Source organism: Scleropages formosus, chromosome 1 (assembly GCF_900964775.1).
Source record: "Scleropages formosus chromosome 1, fSclFor1.1, whole genome shotgun sequence".
Classification (NCBI taxonomy): domain Eukaryota; kingdom Metazoa; phylum Chordata; class Actinopteri; order Osteoglossiformes; family Osteoglossidae; genus Scleropages; species Scleropages formosus.
The window spans coordinates 1827634-1849927 of record NC_041806.1 but is presented as its reverse complement, the minus strand read 5'-3'; the positions used below and the strand labels follow the sequence as shown (position 1 = coordinate 1849927).

General features: G+C 41.4%; 3 protein-coding genes across 3 annotated transcripts; 1 reads left to right on the top strand and 2 right to left on the bottom strand.

The window, feature by feature from the left end:
• Positions 1-3398: 3398 nt before the first annotated feature.
• LOC108930222 (ribonuclease inhibitor-like) lies at positions 3399-5676 on the bottom strand. Its single transcript, XM_018745379.2, has 4 exons — positions 4880-5676; positions 4495-4659; positions 4292-4332; positions 3399-4073 (listed from the first exon to the last, which is right to left on the bottom strand). Exons 1-4 carry the CDS (start codon positions 5266-5268, stop codon positions 3535-3537), a joined length of 1134 nt encoding a protein of 377 aa, XP_018600895.1. The 5' UTR covers positions 5269-5676; the 3' UTR covers positions 3399-3534.
• On the bottom strand, positions 5244-11193 carry LOC108930214 (NLR family CARD domain-containing protein 3-like). The gene is made up of 6 exons (XM_018745355.2): positions 10990-11193; positions 10464-10532; positions 8601-8723; positions 7944-7984; positions 5781-7540; positions 5244-5321 (listed from the first exon to the last, which is right to left on the bottom strand). Coding segments are annotated over exons 2-6 (1977 nt in total). The 5' UTR covers positions 10516-10532; positions 10990-11193; the 3' UTR covers positions 5244-5320.
• Positions 11194-18688: 7495 nt separating this feature from the next.
• LOC108930217 (macrophage-expressed gene 1 protein-like) lies at positions 18689-21996 on the top strand. Its single transcript, XM_018745367.1, has 2 exons — positions 18689-19360; positions 20304-21996. The coding sequence occupies exons 1-2, from the start codon at positions 18914-18916 to the stop codon at positions 21735-21737; spliced, it is 1881 nt and encodes a 626-aa protein (XP_018600883.1). The 5' UTR covers positions 18689-18913; the 3' UTR covers positions 21738-21996.
• Positions 21997-22294: the final 298 nt, after the last annotated feature.

Genomic DNA, 22294 nt, shown 5'->3' with positions numbered 1-22294 from the left:
TGCCCAACCAGTCCACATGTGTTTTGTGGACCTGGAGAAGGCATTCGACCGTGTCCCTCGTGGCATCCTGTGGGGGGTACTTCGGGATTATGGGGTTCAGGGCTCGTTGCTACGGACTGTTCGTTCCCTGTATGACCGGAGCAGGAGCTTGGTTCGCATTGCCGGCAGTAAGTCAGACCTGTTCCCAGTGCATGTTGGACTCCGCCAGGGCTGCCCTTTGTCACCGATTCTGTTCATTATCTTTATGGACAGAATTTCTAGGTGCAGTCAGGGAACGGAGGGTGTCTGTTTTGGTGGCCGCGAGATCTCGTCTCTGCTTTTTGCGGACGATGTGGTCCTGTTGGCTTCATCAGGTCAAGACTTGCAGCGTGCACTGGGGAGGTTTGCAGCCGAGTGCGAAGCGGCGGGGATGGGAATCAGCACCTCCAAATCCGAGGCCATGGTTCTCAGTCGGAAAAAGGTGGATTGCCCCCTCCGGGTTAGGGGGGAGTTGCTCCCTCAAGTGGAGGAGTTTAAGTATCTCGGGGTCTTGTTCACGAGTGAGGGAAAAATGGAGCGGCAGGTTGACGGACGGATCGGTGCGGCGTCCGCAGTAATGCGGTCATTGTACCGGTCTGTTGTGGTGAAGAGGGAGCTGAGTCGTAAGGCGAAGCTCTCAATTTACCGGTCGATCTACGTTCCTACCTTCACCTATGGTCATGAACTCTGGATCATGACCGAAAGAATGAGATCGCGGATACAAGCGGCAGAAATGAGTTTCCTCCGCAGAGTGGCTGGGCGCACCCTTAGGGATAGGGTGAGGAGCTCAGTCACCCGGGAGGAGCTCGGAGTAGAGCCGCTGCTCCTCCGCATCGAGAGGAGCCAGTTGAGGTGGCTCAGGCATCTGTTCCGGATGCCTCCTGGACGCCTCCCTGGGGAGGTGTTCCGGGCTTGTCCCACTGGGAGGAGGCCTCGGGGCAGACCCAGGACACGTTGGAGAGACTATGTCTCCCGGCTGGCCTGGGAACGCCTTGGGGTTCCCCCAGAGGAACTGGAGGAGGTGTGCGGGGAGAGGGAAGTCTGGAGGACTCTGCTCGGACTGCTGCCCCCGCGACCCGGCCCCGGATAAAAGCGGAGGAAGATGAAGATGGATGGATGGGTATCAGGATTTGTCTATTCCGTGTTTTATGCACCTACTCGAACGATGAACTTCGGTGCAGCAAGTGGTAGGTAAACTAGGTTTACTTGAGACTTTCATATCTGCAGCTATGTCTCTTTCTCTTAATGTAATGCATAAATTGTACTTTTGCTGAGATGTACATTGCTTAGGACAAAGCATCTGCTAAATGAATAAATGTAAATATAAAATGTAAATGTATTTATTGAATAAACATTTTAATTATCAGAAATGATGAATGGATAAATTTATTGGGGGGCGCGGTGGCGCAGTGGGTTGGACCAGGTCCTGCTCTCCGGTGGGTCTGGGGTTCAAGGCCTGCTTGGGGTGCCTTGTGATGGACTGGCATCCTGTCCTAGGTGTGTCCCCTCCCCATCCAGCCTTGCGCCCTGTGTTGCCAGGTTAGGCTGTGGCTCCCCGCAACCCTGTATGGGACAAGCAGTTCTGACAGTGCATGTGTGCGTGCGTGAGAAATTTATTCCTGTTGAGTTAGACAATGTGTCGAACCAGACACCTTTGGTAGGCTGGTGATCCAATCTGATCCGTAAAAAAAAATTCATACACTTCCCATAATGTCCCACTGTCTTATAGCAACACTCTCACGTTAACACACCAACAGATGGTGAGATCTGAATGCAGCCATACTGTACATTACTGCGCTTCTCCCCTGCAATGTTCAGTGTTTTTTTGGACACGCTTCAGCTAAATCTGGCTACACTGTTTTTTTTGTTAATCGAAAGTTGGATATCGAAAGCAAAGAGCTGTTAAACTACAGTCTCAGAGTTGGTAAAGTGGGGGGTGACGTAACACTCCGTAAAACCATCAAAGCATCAGAACAGAAAACTGTCAACCACTTTTTATTATAAATTACTGTTGATTTTTTTTTGTTTTACTTTTTTGATCTACACAATTTGAGGTTCTTTAAAAGCAAAATAAAAGAAATTGAAAAAGAAATCCAAAACTCCAGGAAATTAGACTCTCAGTGATGAGGCAAAATAAAGCTTAAAAATGATTTTATTGCTGCCTGCAGAATTTTACCATATTATTCATGACGGATGTATGCCCACACTCCTCAAAAAGCGTTCATGAACACTTTCAGAGAGCACAGGTCTGCGCTGATGTTAATGTGCCTGTGTGCTGTGTATCTCGTGCCTTTCTCCTGTTGCCACAGTGTGATTGTCTTGCACATCTTTGTACTGTCTTAGAGTACAGCTAGATACTTATGAGCGAGTTTTTAAAAGCTGGTCTTGGTCTTCTGACATCAAATCACAGGATGAAATTTTTCAGGGATTACAGAGCTGCAATGTATTCTACTGTACATTTCAAAGCAATAGAATTGTATACCAAAGTTTAGGCTTTGTATATAATGATGATTATAATATTCACATTCTCCAGACTACCCCAAGTCTGTGGGTACATCTCAATTATGCAGCGCATACAAGACATAATAAAAACATTCCTGAAGTAGAAGCATTCTGCAAGAGTGAGGAAAAAATTGTTTTGTTTCTGCCATCAGGGCTACACAGTACATACTGTCAGGGTGCCCAAGTTTTTGTGCATGCTATGTTTTACAATCTGTTAAATTCAGCTAATAAATAGTTGTAAATAAAATAAATAGTAATATTTACAGAAATATCCAAGTTTGTTACATCCCCACGCAGGATATTTTAACTTATTTTCACTTAGAAAATCAGCAAGCGTAATTTGACTCGGGCTGTCCAGACTTCTTTTCATTCTCACTTAGTGATGTGCAGAATACAAAAGACATCAATGAATATAATGAACACTACATAACATGTAAATAGGACCAGATGAAGAGTAAATGATAGTAGTACACTTCAGTTACTGAATTAAAATGTAAATATTTCCTTAAGACAAATATAATACACAAAGCTTCAAATACCAGTTTATCAAGAGAGCAAATAACACACAGAAGAACATTATTAGATTAATCAATTCACTTGAAATAGATGCCACTGGGAGATAACCCATGCAAACTCCACAGAGAGCTGGATCTGAACAGAATAAACCCACAGCTCAGGAGCTGCAAGGTTCCAGCAATACCTGCTACAACCCCATGCTGACCACACACACACACACACACTTTCAGAACCGCTTGTCCCATACGGGGTCACGGGGAACCGGAGCCTACCCGGTAACACAGGGCGTAAGGCCAGAGGGGGAGGGGACACACCCAGGACGGGACACCAGTCGCCGCAAGGCACCCCAAGTGGGACTCGAACCCCAGACCCACTGGAGAGCAGGACTGTGGTCCAACCCACTGCGCCACCGCACCCCTCCACTCCATGCTGACCATTAAGCTCTATATGTTATCTTGTGCAGGATTACAATAATATTCCACTTACATAAAGATCTCTTTACTTCAGGTGACACAGAAAGCATGATGTGTTAGGAGATAAAAGCCTGAATGCTGGATAGAGGGGCTCTGAGAATGTGGAGTGGAAAGTGTACAGGTGAGTCAGTGTGTCCGAGGAGACGCTGTAGAAGGACAGAGTGCCGGCCGCCCAGTCCAGATACACTCCTACCCTACAAGACCTGGATTGGGGTATCGGTATGTCAGAAGAGGTTTTATTGTGATGAGCAGAGAACCTCTCAGCAGAGCAGAATAAAGACCACGACTTGTCATTGTCTCCAAGGCGCATGGCATCAAGCGCTCCATTCCTACAGATGCCTCTATAGGCCATTCCTATATAAACAGCAGTTCCACTCCACTCAGCTTCCCAGTAACAGATTGCAGTAAGACCCTCTCCGCACAGCACTTGGTTACAGCGGTAAAATCTCTCTGAGTGATTGGGATATTCCTCCCTTTTTCTCTTTCTTGTGACCTTTCTGTTCTTTTGAGTGATGGACAGATATTTGTTAGCTGTATTTGGGTCCAGCATGGGTTCAAAGACAACTGCAGAGAAATAATCAAGGAACGTTATGAAAATAACGACAATCACATTTCACCAAAGAAACATCTAGCTAAAAACCTTTATATGACCAAGAGAATTCTGACGACTGTTCCCAAGATCATGCTCTACAGACTTTAGCAGGTTACAAGGTTACTTCTACACCACAAATACCACCACAGATTTTTCAGGACATTACCTATTGAAAAATGATACAACTTACATTCCTGCAGGTTTGATCTGAGTTCTTCAACAGAGTCAATACTGTAAAATGAAAGACAAAAATGGAAACCTAAAGAAAAGCAATGCTTTTCATTTTTCAGCACCAGGCAAGTGCCTGGTTACCATGTTTGAGTTACCATGTACTAAACTGTCTGAACCACAGGAAAAACTTAAATTTACAAATCAGCTACTCTCTGTACTTACATAAAGTCTTTCAAATTCAAACTGTTGTCCTTTAGTGCATTAATGACTCCTGGGCCTCCTGGGCGATTGTTGTGCAAATCCAGCTGTTCCAGGTATGTGGGGTTTGAACGTAGAGCTGAAGCCAGAGAAGAAAAGCCTTCTTCACAGATTCTACAATCCGATAGTCTGTAGAGAAACAGAGGAGTAATTTTTCATTTGTTTACCATCAGATTATACCACAAAATTTTTTAAAGGCCATTTGTCAATACTGCCATGAACTGGCATCCTATCTATATCTTGCAGCATAGTACCCTGTGCTTCTGGGTTAGGCCACCATGATCTTGGACTTGTGGACTTGGACAAGTGATTAGCTGTTATGAATGAAAATGATTTTGTCTCTCGTTACCTCAGGGTCTTCAGTTTGCACTGATGGTTTGACAGTGCCTGACAGAGGACATTTACTCCTGAGTCCTCCAGGTCATTGTTACTGAGATCCAGACTCTGTAGTTTACAATGTGGACCAATCAATACATCAGAGAGCAGCTTCATCCCTGATGCATTCAGTTTATTGAAGCTGAGGTCCAATGACTCCAGTTTACAGTTTGGACTCTTCAGTCCAACGCAGAGTTTCTCTAGACCCAAATCCCCCAGGTCATTGTGGCTCAGATTCAGCTCTGTCAAGTGTGAGTTAGCCGATTGGAGAATGGAGGCCACAGTTTCACAGGACTTGACAGTGAGATGACAATTTTCTAACCTGCAAGGTGGAGCAAGGCAGATGGTTTCAGTTTCAGGCATATTTAAATAAACAAAAATGATAATGAATTGTGGGTTAATCCTTCACATCTGATCTGTAATGACAAGAATGAAAGAAAATAAGTAAATATAATGCAACTTCCAACTATAATCAGACTAACACCTGAGAAAGAGTTTATTGAGAGTACATCATCAGAAATTATGAACTAATGACATTTAACAACAAAAGAGCACAGAGTTTTGTCATATAGCCTCTTTACACATACTTTATTCTTGATGTTGAAAAAATCCAGCCTTTACGATGAGTCTTTCGTGACTATTCAGCTCAGCTCCTAGCAACTTGCTAGACCTCCAAGGGAGACCCATTTGAGCAAAGAACTCAACCCCAATTGTTCAGTAAATATCCTATACAAAAACTTTAATTACAAACTGCTGTCTTTAAAACCTCAAGTTCCAGTGTACATGCTGGAAAAAAGACTACTAATGAACTGCAATAAGACTGAAGATAATATTGTTTGGTTTTGAAAAGCATAAGAGATGGCTTAACTACTTACCAAGCCTTCCTACTGTATTTTATCACTGGGGCTAGTCTCCGAAGACCCTCTTCTGACACCTTCCATCTTTGTAAGTCAAAGATATCAATTACCTCACCTGGCATGGTAAGCACATAGCTCAGTGCTGTGCACTGTGTTTCAGTAAGTTTAGTTGAGCCTGTATCTTTACTCTTTTGGATTTCTTCCAGCAGAGAATGGTCATTCAACTCAACCAAGCAATGTAGGAGGTTGATGCACCTCTCTGGAGAAAGAGCTCTCTTTTTCAGTACTTTGATGATGTACTGGGTTGTTTTCTTGATGCTCTCAGAACTGCTGATTACTGATGGCAGAAGGTCTTTCAGAAGCTGTTGATTTGTGTCCAGTGACATGCCCAGAAGAAAGCGAAGAAAAAGGTCAAATCTTCCATCTTCGTACTCAAGGGCTTTATCCACTGCACATTTGTGTAACCCATGTAAAGCTCTAGGCTTTACTTTGAAAAAAAAAAATAGTGAATCCATCTTTTTGCCTACAAACAAATGAAATACATGAAGAGCAGCAAGATACTCCTGAATTGTCAGGTGGACGAAGCAGTAAAATTTTTCTTCAATAAAAGCTACGTCTTCTTTAAATATTTCCGTGCAAAACACAGAGTATAATGCAGTGTTGAAGACATCTACACCACATTCACTGAAGTCATCCTTACAAAACATGATACGGCCTTTTTCCAGCTGCTGAAAAGCAAATTCTGCCAATTTCATAACAACATCTTTGTCACGTTTTAAAACCTTTGTTATGTTTCTTTCAATGTCACCATGATACTTCTTGTTCTTTATGTTAATCTGAATGAGGAGGAATCGAGAGTACATTTGTGTTAGAGTGCTGGGAATCTCTTCGTCGTCTTCAGTTAACATTTGTTCAAAAACAGCGGCTGAAATCCAACAAAAGACTGGAATGTGACACATGATGTGGAGGCTTCTTGATGACTTAACGTGAGCGATAATTCTGTTGGCCAAGTTCTCCTTCTTTCTGAATTTCTTCTTGAAGTACTCCTCTTTCTGATGGTCATTAAATCCCCGTATCTCTGTCACTTGGTCAACAAACTCAGGAGGTATGTCATTGGCGGCTGCTGGTCGAGAGGTTATCCAGAGGAGAGCAGAAGGAAGCAGATTTCGCTCAATAAGATTTGAAAGCAACACACCCAAAGGTTCGCAATCAGTAATGGAAGCACATCTCTTGCTGAAGAATTTCAAAGGACACTGATACTCATCCAGACCATCAAAGATGAAAAGAACTTTGTAAGCCTCAAGTTTTACATACTGAATTTCCGGGTAGAATGAACAAACAAGGTCCATTAGGCTCAATTCTTTCATTGTTATTGCACTGAGTTCACGAAAACTAAACAGAAAAATAAATGACACGTCTTGATTTGCTTTGCCTTCCACCCAGTTAAGGATGAACTTCTGCACAGAAACAGTTTTTCCAATCCCTGCAATCCCCTTTGTCAGTACAGTTCTGATGAATTTCTGTTGATGGGGTAATTGTTTAAATATTTTATTGATAGAAATCCATGTCTCTTGTGAGGCCTCTGCTCTGGATGTTGCTTGATTTTGCCACACCTCATGTTCATCATTGATTTTGCCACTGTCACTTTCTGTGATGCACAGTTTTGTGTAAACACTGCTGAGAAGGACTGATTTGCCCCGCCTTGCACATCCTTCAGATATGTTTTGATATTTCATCTTCAGTTTGAATTTGTGCTGCCTTTGGGTTTCTTGGAGATCCTAAGAAAAAGTTCAAAAACATCTTACGCCTGATGTCTCAAAAGGACTTCAATGCAGTAATGGAATATCCACCTTTATGCATATTTTCATTCAAACTCAATGTCACGTCTCCATCAACCAGCACATCGGCGACACCTGTTGTTCACTGATGGGAACAGGGATAAAAGGTGGAGGTCGGAAGGAGTTACAGACACACAATCAGGAATGCAAGAGAAGTCGCTGAATAAGGTTCCGCCAGTGCCATCTCCTCGGTGTCCCTTTTTATCCCTGTTCCATGAGTGAAGAGCAGGTGTCGCCGATGTGCTGGTTGATGGAGACGTCACACTCAACACTACAAAACTGAATTGTATTTCATGTAAAAGGATGTATTTTAATGTAAATATAATTTTTAGAACTTGCTCACATCTGCACAAATCTCCCGTCTGCCGAATGGTCGTGGGTTCACTGGAGACAGAAGAGGAAAGTACCAAATTTTATTAAATCCATTTCACATGCATGGTTTCCAATATATCTAGCTATTTCAAGTCAGTAAGTTTCTCTAGTGTGACTATTAAATACAATATGCCCTTTGAGGCTAATCCCCTGAGAAATCACATACTAGTCAACCTGGGTGAAATTCTGACCCTGGAAATTTTCACTCCAGATGCAAGTTAGCTTCTGCAGCAGAAAACCTTCTAGCCATCTTACAAGCAATAACAACATTTGTATAATGCATGTCAGTCACACCACCACATATCAAAAAAGAAATGGCAACATAAACAAATGTAAGCAGGTCTGTTTTTTGTATTCAACAGCATATTCAACAGAAGTGTATCCAAGACAAATGAAAATGTAGTACAGAATCAATGTGCATTACAGTTTCCTGACAGATCTCTTTATGGACAGTCAGATTAATATTAGATGTCATTTCATAACAGTACATAACTATTCCAATATCACTGATCTTCAGTATGTCACAGTCAAAATACCTTCATACAAAAATAAAAACCTTTGCTGTGCTCTTTGAGATCCCATGATTTGACAACACAACATAAGAACTAGTGAGCTGTAAATTTCAGACCTTGTGTACCTGGGTAAATGTTAACAGTTGTGTTGAAATCCCTTCCAATGCTACAATTATTAGCGTGGGGAGCAACAACATTGTTTCCAGTCTCAGCTTTGATAGTGGACTGGAAAGGGGATGCTGAAACATAAAAGAGAAAAGCAGAGATTGTGTACAAGACACCACAATGAATTATCGTGCTGAAACATCTACAGAACATAGAGATAACTGTCTCATCCCATAGCATTTTGTTTTTTAAATGTTGTCAAATATGTCAACAACAAATTGTGGCTGGTTGCTAGACCCAGGTGAAGGCCAGGATTAAGGTACAGGACAGTAGGTTTTCCTCAAAAGCAAGGTTAAATTTCACAACAAGCCACAAAATAACTAAAAACTGTACTGGAGGCTGATGTCCTTAATCATTTATACAGATTAATAATTTTTACTGGGGCAATTTAGGAGAAATTCCTTGCACAAGGGATTCAAACCTAGATCCCTTGACTCCAATGGCAGCAGCTCTAAGTACTGCACCACCTGTTATCCCTTATACCAAATACATAGAACAATTGTCCAAAATTATTAAAGAGATACAGAAACCACATCTATTATATAAGTCTTTGTCTGTCAGAGAACTTATTTTTATGCTTGCAGTCGTATTTGTTCAAAATGTTCTTATCTGATACATGACCAGTTAACTCCTTTCACAGTAACAGGAAGATGTCATATTGTATCAGCAAAGTAATAATAATAATTGCAGGGTGCTCAGACTACATGAGCAATTTAGTCACAAATTCACCTGAAATGCATGTCTTTGAACAGTGAGAAGAAATCCACAACAAAACATGGAGAGCGTGCAAACTCTGCAAAAACTGAGGTATATTCAAACTCTCATATAAATCCGCAGCCTAGATGTGATGCCCCAGGTCTACAAATCATTGTACTCTCCTAAAGACCACACACACACACACACACACACACACACACACACACATTTTCAGAACCGCTTGTCCCATACGGGGTCACGGGGGAACCGGAGCCTACCCGGCAACACAGGGCGTAAGGCCGGAGGGGGATAGGACACACCCAGGACGGGACGCCAGTCCGTTGCAAGGCACCCCAAGCGGGACCCGAACCCCAGACCCACTGGAGAGCAGGACCGTGGTCCAACCCACTGCGCCACTGCGCCACCGCGCCCCCTATTCTCCTAAAGACCACTGTTGCCCAAATCAGGTCTGAATGATGATCCTGAAATTAAATCTCGCAACTCTACAGAATGAGCTAACAGGTCATCCACTTCAACGCACACATGTCCTATTTGAAGTGGGGAGACACTACATGTTTCTGTTTTATGTGGGATTTTTTCTAATTGAGACAGCAGCGGAAACGGGTACCATACTCAGTACTGGGTATAGCTGTTTCTTTACAATCTTAAGGTTAATCCTTAGAATCCCATTTCTGCTGTAATACTGTAGAGTAAGAAACTTACACCAAATTAACAGTAAGAACAACCTCCTGTATAAAGGGCTAAATCACTGTAAAATTGATCTAGCATTATAACTTGGCTTAGATATAGGTGACAGCTAAATAAGTTAATAATACTCTCCAGACAACTTCATTGCACTCAAAATTTAAAACATATGCTAAAACTTTTTTCTGTCAAAATGAGGACATAAAAGCACCAGTGTAAAAAAAAACTGATGACCAAAGAGCCAGCTCCTATCTCTAGAATCCTCTTGTACTTGAGTTCACTTTGTGAATTACTTTGCATTTACCCTTTGAGTTTAATTTTGCTCATAATTTCTGAAATCCTTTCCCAGATTTCATCATATAAAATGTGATCACTATATTATACTAGTCTTTTTGTGCCCAAATGCTTCCTACCTTTTGTGTGTTCTTTTTCCAACATCTCTGCCATATGTTGGCTCTTTTTCATTTCTGCGGAGATGTGTACTGAAAATGGTATAAAAAAAAACACTTACACTTAGTGCCAGCTGCTGTAACATTTACCATCTGCAAAGGAAGTCAAGAAAATTCAAGAAAAAATATAGCTACCTACTTGTTCACCTCCATAGATGTAGAGACAAAGTTGAACAGAAACAGTCTGACAAATCTTACTGAAATCTACAATCTTTCATAATTATGGGGTAAAGCGACATTAGATACACATCTGATCATGTGTAATTTTAACTGAAGACGGACAGTTATCGTAACGATCAAGGTGAAGGCTCTTTTAACTTAGTAACTATCCAAAAATTAACAAAAACCACGAAAATCACCAAAATACAAACGCCAGCATTGTAATTTCACTGATTCTGGTCAAGAAGTTCCAAAAAATACCATTTATTTTCCACTTATAGTAACAAAGAGTTAAGAAATATGAAAACAGTAACGAAAGAAAAACCGGTACCAGTACGGAGTGTTCCGCGCCGCTTGTCTTCAGGTAATTAATAATATTTTCAGTATTTCATCACCTTGCGAAAGGCATTTTTTGGAAGAAAAGAAGGCGCGACTTGCAGTGCTGGCATATTCTGAAATTATTCGGGATTAAAGCAGCAAAACATGGAGGAGGTGCGCTGCTGCCTGTCGAAGACTTTGCTGCTGGTTCGAAACCAGTGGCGGAAGTGCGACAAGCGGTATTTTGCTCAGCAGGAAATAGATGTACAGTACAGCACCTGTACGTAAGTGAAGTGACTTGGCGCCAATTTCAAATTTAGGCGCTCAAAACCTAAAAATGGTTTATCCGGGGAGAAATGGAGAGCCTAAGGTATGTCAAAAACATTCCATTTCCTCAATTAATGTTTATAATGTGCATTATATTGTGTATTGTATTTGAGCGGGAAATGTGTCTGTTGTAATTGGTTAGCGTTTGGTGACGTATAAGGGGGTGATTGCGTCTGCCAGCCAGGGGGAGAAAAAGGAGAGAGCTTGGAAAGGCTGGCTTGACGCGTAGGTCGTAGAGGAAACGGGGTCCTCGGATCGAGAGCGTTACTTCCCTGTGTGCCGGTGTTCTAATAAAACGTTCGGGATGAACGCTGCGTCTCTGTCCTTCTTCACCCCATCGCTGCGCGCCACAGTATTATCATAAGTAGAGAAATAACCGTCTGTTTTCTTGTTTTAACTTTTCTTTGTAAGTTTCTAAGTATTTGTTTTTTTTTTTTAGTTTAACTATTCAAGGTTTATTATACATTACAAAGTCGTAAACCACTATTTTTTGTGGTATTACACATACATAGAAGTCACATCATAGAAATACATAGAGGCCTTACACAGCGACAATGTCCGCGCCGCAGCGGAAACTTTGCCCGACATGTTGGACAAATTATTCACGCTTGTAAACAATAGACTTTGAATGCACTTAACCTCTCTCCTAAAAAGTCTGCTGTCTTCGGCAATTCTCAACCAGTTTTAATGTGGTTTATTTTAAAGCCAAATATATTTTATATCAGTTGATAAAAGGAGATGTCTAATTTCAATTAGATAAAAACGTCGTGAACGATACCAGGAAGTTGAGGAAGTTTACTGATGTGTAGTACGTGTACAGAATCGGTACTCGGTCTATGGTGTAGGCTACTGTCAGTACTGAAATAAACATTTTGGAATGTTGAGTTCTCTATGTCTCTTTGAACATGGTAAAGTTTAAACTATATTTTGCATGTGCTACACTACAGTCTGTGGAAAGATTCCACATGGTGCCATATCTAATAACCTGGTTTCCCATATCAAAAGCTTCCTATGTATAATTTAACACAGTGATTTCATCATCCCACATTCATTGTGTGTGTCAATATACAAAGATTCTTCCAGAACTTGTTTGTAGAATTTACAGAAAATACAATAATCTCAGTATTTTGTTATTGTAGCCATGTATACCAGATGGTATCTGGCTGCCAGAGACTTAAAAAGTTTGCAGCTCAATGAATGCATAATTCTGTCCTTGTTGTCGTATCTAAATTTTTTGTTAAATAAATTTTGATTTTAATTGAACTGAATTTAGGATAATTCCAGGCCAATAAAGAAATGGGCAATATCTAGTATTAAAATGTGTACTTTATTATGATACTGTCGCGTCCGCATGAGAGTCCGACACGGACTAAAGTATATAGTGTATTTTCACTAAAGTGAATTTAGGACTTGAACGTGGAGGTGTGACGAAATACCGGACTGGAGCACTGGACCTGGACTAATCAGTTGTGTTTTGTACCTCTGTCAGACTAGTCATGAGTGTATAACTGAAAGTTACAATGTTATATGAAATTATTTGGAATAAATCAACAAAATAATGAAGCACTTGGAATCTCCAGGTTTTACATCCAAGACAGCGAACACATGCATCCCATCATCAGTCACAGAATTAGTATTTAGTATGTTTTATTGGGCATCGAGGCCAGTGGCCAGATAAAAGTTCTGTTGAAATTTGGGTATTTTTTTCAAGACAGTCAAACTAAGCTACGAAGCTGTACCACTAAATTTTCCTTCCTGAAGATCATCTTACTTAAATATTTTAACATTTGTTTGCTGATCCAGATTTAATGCACAGTAGACACTGCATAAATTTGTGACATAAATAATGTCTGGACTTGGCTTGTTCTTGTCTTTACTCACTTGCTAGGAACATAAATTCCCCCTTAAGACTTTTTTACACCAGAAAAAACTGAAGTACTCACTTGTGAAATGACAAATCTTTCTCCTTGCTGTATTTATTTCTGTAACTGGTACAGTTAAACACATAGCACTGCGTGCCTCTTGACAACGCAACTGGTGGAGCCGTCCAACTTGTAGCCATGGGCCATGTGTGTATATCTATAACTCGCACATCTTCCAATATCTTTAGACAGCCAGCAGAGGGAGTAGCTAATATAGCGCTGAGGCCCACACATAGAATTCTGTCTTTTGTCTTTTCTAGTTTCCAGTAAACACCAGAAGAATTGTGTGGTTGTTGTTTCCTTTTTGATGCGTTTTTAAATTCGCTAAAATTTATATGTTAATATATTGTCTTCAGGAATTGCGATTAATCTGAACAATTGTTGAACAAAAAACCAGCTGGGCTTCAACATCGAGCAGAAATGCTTCTTTGGAGGATGTTTTTTGTCATTTTTAAATTTAATTTTAATTTATAGGATGAATGGCTGTATTATAGCTGGACTACCAGTTAATAAACATAAACAACTGTAAGTAGTTTAACATTGTAAGTTGCATCTGAGAAAAACATCAGACAAATTAGTAAATGCTAAATGCAATTGTACCATACGTTATTTATTTTGCCAGAAAATAAATGTATTTTTCTGTTCCATCCCTTTTTGGTTTTTAAGATAGTAAAGGTTGTTTACCTGACATGTGACGTCACCAGTAAGATTTACTGTACACTGAAAACCTTCCACTTATGAAAACTGCAGCTGTCAGTCATGCTCAGCACTCATATTACTGCCAAGGGACTCAGAAGGACTCCTAAGGTCAATTTTTAAAAAATTAATCTTTTTTAGCAGTCTTTCTCATTGGCAGTGCAAGCATTGCTTTATTAAAGGCAGCAGAACCGGAAACAGTACCACGGACATCCTAATGATTTTAGAGCCAGTGCATAATAGTGATGAAACCATAATACAGTTGTTTATAATAATTTAAAATATAATACTGCCAGACATTGACTGTAGCTTTAGCACCCTTTGATACTAGGAGATAATATTGGTATCTGCTGGTTTATATTATATTATTTTCTTTATGCAGAATTGAGTGTGGCCCTTCAGTACAAGAGTAAGCAGTATATTTTAAAGGTTAAGTATTATAGTCACATATTATTTGTTGTCATGTGATCATGAGTAGCTTTTCTCTGATAGTTCTTGAACTGAGAGGCTGTTGAGACTATAGTAAACAACTGTGAATCAAGACGGATGTATAGTGAGCTGTATAATGTTTAACAAGTTTAAATTTAAAGAAATAACATATAAAATGGCCACCAGTGCAAACTGTTAGAGATGTTTCCTAAAACACTTACATTTATTCATTTAGCTGACACTTTTCTCCAAAGCAGCTTACATTGTTAAGATTACAATTATTTATCCATTTATACAGCTGGGTAATCTTACTGGAGCAATTTAGAGTAAGTACCTTGCTCAAGAGTACTAGGTGGGGATCAAACCTACAACCTCTGGATCCAAAGGCAATAGCTTGAACCACTACGTGACCTGCTGTCTCTACAACAGTTGTATGCATAGCTATGACAACATGCCACTTTGTAGTTCCATCTTAATTATGTCAATGTCATGTTGTCACTTGTCAAAATTTCATGGTAACCATGAAAGTCAAGAGAAATTCAAGTGGTGGGAAAAATGTGATTTCTTTTAATGCCGTGCTGCTCTTTTGATGATTTCATGAAGACTGGATTCACAGGACTCTTTGACATAGTTTTATGGGCACAGAAATTACACACACACACAATGACTGAAACTTCTTGTCCCAAGTGGGGTCACAGCAAACTGGAGCCTAACCCGGCAACACAAGGTGTAAGGCTGGGGTGGGGGCTTGGATCCTTGAGGACGGATCTTACTCGGATTTAACACAGTCCAAATTATCCAGCTGGATAAACAGGTATAGCAGGACAGCAGTGTGTGTACTCAAGGGATTCTTATTTTTCTTTCACACATACATATGTATATACACAAACACACACAGTACAGACACACACAGAGATCATATAGCCAACAATATGCAAATGAAAACTAAATGACACTAGCATATTGTTGACTACATGATCTGTGTGTTTATGCAGCAAAACATGTTATGTAACTTTTGGCATCAGCACCTAAATATTTGAGTTACATGACATGTTTTGCTACATCAACACCTAAATATTTTAATATGTTATGTAACTTTTGTCCTTAGTGGTGTTGGCTCTGATGCCACTGAAGGGTGTATCCATCATAATTTGTTGTAATCAAATTTAAACTAAAGTTAACTTGATTGAAAAGGGGGCGCGGTGGCGCAGTGACGCAGTGGGTTGGACCGGGTCCTGCTCTCCACTGGGTCTGGGGTTCGAGTCCCGATTGGGCTCCCTTGCGACGGACTGGCGTCCCATCCTGGGTGTGTCCCTTCCCCCTCCAGCCTTACGCCCTGTGTTGCCCGGTAGGCTCCGGTTTCCCGCGACCCCATATGGGACAAGCGGTTTAGGAAGTGTGTGTGTGTGTGTGTTAACTTGATTGACAATAACAGGTTCGAAAGGTTTGCTGAGAAACCAGTTTATGTTTGTGTCATATCGTCATGCAGCAGGACAATTCAAAAGAAAAGGGAAGTGTCACTTGTTTCCCAGCACACCATACTCTGTTACCTGTCAATTAAACCTCAGTAGCCCACTGACTTGTGCTCACTTAGAATGTGATGTGAGCAATGAGCTTCTTCAGTTTCAGTTTTATCTCTTCGCTTTTAGATACTTTTTTGACAGCCAAAGAACATATCATCTGAGCAGAGAAAGCTTTATTTCAGCTTTATTTCAGATTCCTTGAGTAGCAGAAGAGTTGCAAAGGGTGCAATCTGCCCCAGAGGGCAATTCCATTGCTCTTCTGAGTCCTCACAGGGCTTCGTATGAAGTGTTGACCAGAAAAACTAAGGTCATTTTGCATTTCATATATGTCTTTATTAACATATTTTGTTATACGGCTGTATACAATAAAATGCATGTAATAGTTTCAGAAAGGGGGTGTGGTGGCGCAGTGGGTTGGACCACAGTCCTGCTCTCTGGTGGGTCTGGGGTTTGAGTCCTGCTTGGGGTGCCTTGCGATGGACTGGTGTCCTGTCCTGGGTGTTTCCCCTCCCCCTCCGGCCTTACACCCTGTGTTACCGGGTGGGCTCCGGTTCCCTGCGACCCTATATGGGACAAGTGGTTCTGAAAGTGTGTGTGTGTGTGTGTGTGTGTGTGTGTGTGTGTTTTCAGATTTTTACTAAGGAAATTTCTATATTCAGCTTAACAAGACATGGCACGTTGCTCAGATTTAACATAGTCCGAATTATCCAGCTGGATAAACAGGTATGGCAAGACAACAGTGTGTGTACTTAAGGGGTTCTTATTTTTTCTTTCACATGCATATATTATATATATATATATTCTGTATATATATGCACACAGAGTATAGACACACACAGATCATGTAGCCAGCAATACACAAGTGAAAACTAAATGACAAATAATTAAAAGTGATCCACCTAATATTAAGGTATTGACGTAGCAAAAAATGTTATGTAACTTTTGCCCTTAGTGCTGGGAAACAAGTTTTATATTGTGTTGCATCGTCACGCAGCAGGAGAATTTCAAAAGAACAGGGAAGTGTCACCCATTTCCCATCACACCCTGACACTCCCTACACTGTTATCTGTCAATCAAACCTAAGTACCCCACTGACTTGTGCTCACTTAGAATGTGATGTGAGCAATGAGATTCTTCAGTTTCAGTTTTCTCTTTGCTTTTAGATACTTTTTTGAATACTAACAATCAAAGAAGATATCATCTGAGTAGAGAAAGCTTCATTTCAGCTTTACTTCAGATTCTTTGAGCAGCGGAAGAGTCGCACAGGGTGCAATCTGCCCCAGAGAGCAATTCCATTGCTTTTCCGAATCCTCACAGGGCTTCGTATGAAGTGTTGACCAGAAAAACTAAGGTCATTTTGCATTTCAGATATGTCTTTATTAACACACACACACACACACACATTTTCAGAACCGCTCGCCCCATATGGGGTCACGGGGAACCGGAGCCTACCCGGTAACACAGGGCGTAAGGCCGAAGGGGGAGAGGACACACCCAGGACGGGACGCCAGTCCGTCGCAAGGCACCCCAAGCGGGACTCAAACCCCAGACCCACCGGAGAGCAGGACTGTGGTCCAACCCACTACACCACTGCACCCCCCCTCTTTATTAACATATTTTTGTTATATGGCTGTATACAATAAAATGCATGTAATGTTTTCATATTTTTACTAAGGAAATTTCTATATTCAGCTCAACAAGACATGGCACGTTGCTCCTCAAAGAGCACGAGATGACCTCACCCTTCAGTCACCTTTCTCAACGGTTCTACATGTCCTCTTTCATTACACTGACAGCCTGCTGAATTGAGGCAAAAACTGAGGGCTTTCAGAGAACTTTTCAACACCAAAATCACAGTTAGGCACACCTATAGAAGAAAAAGAATTTGCTCTCATTTACAGATCAAATTCAATGCTGCGGTGCTTATTAGCGACACAGATTTCCAAGCAGCTAACATGATGTGTCTGTAAGATTTTGTAATTCTGAGAAATAAGTTTGGAACATTTGTGCTGCCTGGCATGGTTTTTATACTCCATCTAAAAACACCTTAACATTCCCAACAGACGTACTGCTGTTATGTCATAATTGAGTAATTCATACTTTTTTGTCCCTGTCATAACATCACGTCAGTGTTCAGATTCTTTGTCAACGGAAGAAAAGCACTTATAATTATGTATGTCCATCTCAGTAGTGTCCAGTTGTGGAAATGAACTGAGAGAGTTCAACATTTTCGTGTTATTGTAGAACCCCTCTTTGAACATCAGGTATTTTTATTAGGCTTTGCGGTCTCAAAGCTCCCTTCGGCCTTGTGCCCTCTGTGGCCGGGTAAGGCTCTGGCTCGCCACAACCCCACTCAGGACAAGTTGTTGTTGACAATGGAAGGGTGGACGGTCCCAAAGCTGTTTACTATATGTTGAATCACAAGAACTAAGCAACATTACAACTTCTTCTAGATGCTACATATTTTATTAGAGGAAAAATACTGGATTGTTAAAATGATCATTACATCTCATTGGCTTTTACACCACATCCACATTTCTGTTTTCAGGGTGTTTTAATCTTTATTCTTCTTACTCTAGCAACTAATGGAAGAAATGTGAACTGCACTGAGGGGTAATTCCATTCCGATTAACCAAGTGCATTTCCTCAACAGCATCCTCATTCATTCGAAAAATTTTTCTTTTAAATACAAAGAAATCAAATTTTTGTACCCTCCTACTGATTTAAAATGTAGTTTAACTAAATAAGAATCAGTAGTATATTGATCATTTCTTTGCATAATCTTCCATCTCTTTTTAAATAGTGAATTGTAAAATATCATTATTATTATTTCTTTCAAAAGCTTCTGCATCCACGAATGGAATGTAATGTTGGACACGTAACTTCAGCTGCACATATAATTGTAAGACGTAGCTTTTGAACACAGTTTGTTCACACCCCTCAGTTAAGGCACACCCATTCAGCACGACATGCCCATCAATGTTCTGAAACTCAGATATCTCCCAGTATCAGTGACTGTTAGTCATCTGAAGCTTCTACGATGAAGAAGATGGCTATATGTGCTGCCATTCTGTGCGCCCTGTTGCCCCTCTTGACCTCAGGTCTTAGCATCAACTCCAGCAGCTTGAATGAATGCATAAAAGCCTTAAATTTGCCCGCTCTGGAGGTTCTGCCAGGCAGAGGATGGGACAACCTACGCAACGTGGACGCTGGTCGTGTGATGAAAGTAGATTATACCTTGTGCCAAACAACAGAAGATGGGAGATACCTGCTGCCAGACCAAGTGGTCACTGCGCCACAGAAGTCCAACACCATTGAGATAAACTCTGAAATTGTGGACAGCTGGCTAGACTACAAGAGTGAGACGGCATATTCCATTAATCAGGATTCTTCATGGTATTTCCTCCTCAATGGCAAATTTTCCCTGGAGATCCAGAAGATGAAGCAGCATCAGACAAAAGAAAATACTGTCATCAGTAGGATAGAGGTAAGATGGATGAGACAAGACCATACACATACTGCAAGCATGTGACAAAACAAGTACAGGCGCTTGGAAGTGTCATTTATTGTTCAGGGTCTTTACTACAATGAAGTTTAATGAGTAGTCCATCAACTTTTGGGAGCGCAATAGATTCTTCCAAGGTGTTTTCCCCTGTGAATATGCAGTACAGGTGATTTCATAAAGGTAATCAAGAGTAATGTATTGTAGCAGTATTTTTGTAACATATGCAAAGTAATATAAATATAGCACATAGCAACATCAACAACATGACATGCATGATGGACAGGTGGATGGACGAGGACTTTATTAATCTCAAGAGAAGCTGCGCAAGGTGACAGCAGCATACATACAAAAAAAGGGAAGAACAACGGTAGTGACGGAGATACTTAAATCACACTGAATGTGACTATAATCACATTTAGACAAGTATAGAGGAACAAAAAAGAATAAAGAACAAATAGAAAAGTAGTATAGGTGCTAAAATACATTTTGGAACATCTTCATGGTTGCTCTTGATAAACTGTTATTAAATCAGGGTTCAAAACCCCATTCAGGTGTGTATTTACCTTGATGTTTTCTTTTTGATTTTCATCTAATTTAGACAAGTTTGTTGCGCCCCCTAGTCAGAAAGAAAAGCCCTTGCACTCACACACTGTAGTTAACCCCTTGTCCAAGCAGTGGAACAAAACTTCCTCCATACTGGTGTGTATCCAGAATTACTGTGGTGCTTTATAGTCACAGTTTCAAGCAAGAGCGGCTACATTGCTAAAGCCAACAGGAAATGTTTTCATTCCATATGTACTGTATATATCCAGTTGTAAAAATGGGAAAAGTAGTTTAACACTGAAAGTTTAATGTTTAACATGTAAGATCCTAGAAATAAATGTTTGGATGTAGCGTATGTTTTGATATCCTCTCTTTCCAATAGATGCGTAACAACATGTACACTGTACAAAGCAATCCCAGCTTCACCCTGGACCCTGTCTTCAAGAGTCGTGTGACTGAAATTGCCACGGCGCTGCAGAACAATGACACCCAAATGGCCAACTTCCTGTCTGAGACCCTGGTGTTGGATTACGGCACGCACGTGCTCACATCTGTCGATGCCGGTGCCATTCTCGCACAGGAAGACTATCTCAGAAGGTCCGCCATGCAGGACAGCTCTGTGACTGCACATGCCAGCATCTTGTTCTATAAAAAGATGGGCATTAGCCTGAATTATAAATTAGATAACTCAAATAAAACCAGTCCCTTAGACTATTACATAGGCAACATTACCTACTCCATGATGATAAGCTATGGTGGCACGCCCTTCTATCCAGACATGACCCTGAAGGATTGGGAAACGAGCATCACCGATAACCTGGTGGCCATCGATCGCTTCGGCGTGCCGCTGCACCTTGTTCTCAGTCAGGACACCCTTCCTGACTTGCCAGAGCCCATCATCTTCACACTGAGGGACGTAGTATCACAAGCTATCCAGCTCTACTATACAGTCAACACCATTCCTGGCTGCACTGACCCTGGTTCCCAGCACTTCAACTACCAAGCTAATGTTGATGACCACTCCTGCACTGATTCTACAAAGAACTTCAGCTTTGGTGGGGTGTTTCAGCAATGTACACCTCTGACCGGAGACCCAAGGACTGTCATGTGGTGCAAAAGTCTGACACAGAAGAACCCAATAACAGGGAATATGAGTTGTGGTGCACTGTACAATCAGACCTTGCTGAGAACGGAAGTAAAGGAGCAGAATTCCATTCAGTTTGACTGCCAGAAAAGTTGTTATTCCTGCTGGCTGATTTTCACATGCTGTGAAGATTTATGCAGCAACACGTATGCAGTAGAGAGTGTGAGGGTTGAAACTTACTGGTGTTCTGCCAGCAATGTCAGTGAAGCAGAACCCTCTGGGGCTATCTTTGGGGGTCTCTATGGGCCAACTATGGTGAACCCCTTGACCAACACCAGAAGCTGTCTCAGTGGCTCTCTTCCCGCTACACTGTTGTCCGATGGGCTAAAGATCTGTCTGGCCAAGACCTCCACGGGGGCTTTGCAACACTCTGTACAATTTGGGGGTCTGTTCAGCTGTGAAGCAGGAAACACCATGGCAGGTGGTATTTATCACTGTCCTCAAGGTTATATTCAAGAGTCAGCTGGAGTCAGCGACGGATGTGAGATTCTTTACTGCCTGTCGGGGATCGAAACTAAGGATGAGGTGCCAATCCAACTGCCCCCCTACACCCAGAAGGTGGTGTTACAGGTTATTACAACTTCTAAGAGTGTATGGTGCAGGGGGTCTTTGAGAAAAGTTCTGGGAATGGCATTGGCAATCACTCTGTCACTGCTCATGAAGATCTCATAGATGGGGTTGCCTTTGGGACTCACCAGTCATCTTCCCACATCTGTTGTTTGACTATTCCAGCTTTCTTTTTCTTTCAGCTTTGTGATCACAAAGCTGTCAAGTTCATTTTCAGCAGTTTTGTCCAGGGGTCGCCTTTGTCACCCCATATTTATCCATCATTTAAAGAACCAATCAGCTGAGGGGGATGATGAATTGTACAGTTAAAACAATGTGAACAAAATATATTGAATAAAGAGGGGGTGCGGTGGCGCAGTGGGTTGGACTGCAGTCCTACTCTCCAGTGGGTCTGGGGTTCGAATCCCGCTTGGGGTGCCTTGCGACGGACTGGCGTCCCGTCCTGGGTGTGTCCCCTCCCCCTCCGGCCTTACGCCCTGTGTTGCCGGGTTAGGCTCCGGTTCCCCGTGACCCCGTAAGGGACAAGCGGTTCTGAAAATGTGTGTGTGTGTGTATATTGAATAAATCTAATATATTTAATATTTATCTAATATATCTTTGGATAATTGTTACAAAGTAGATTACAAAAGACAAATCAAAATGTCCACTTGGGTGCAGTCAAG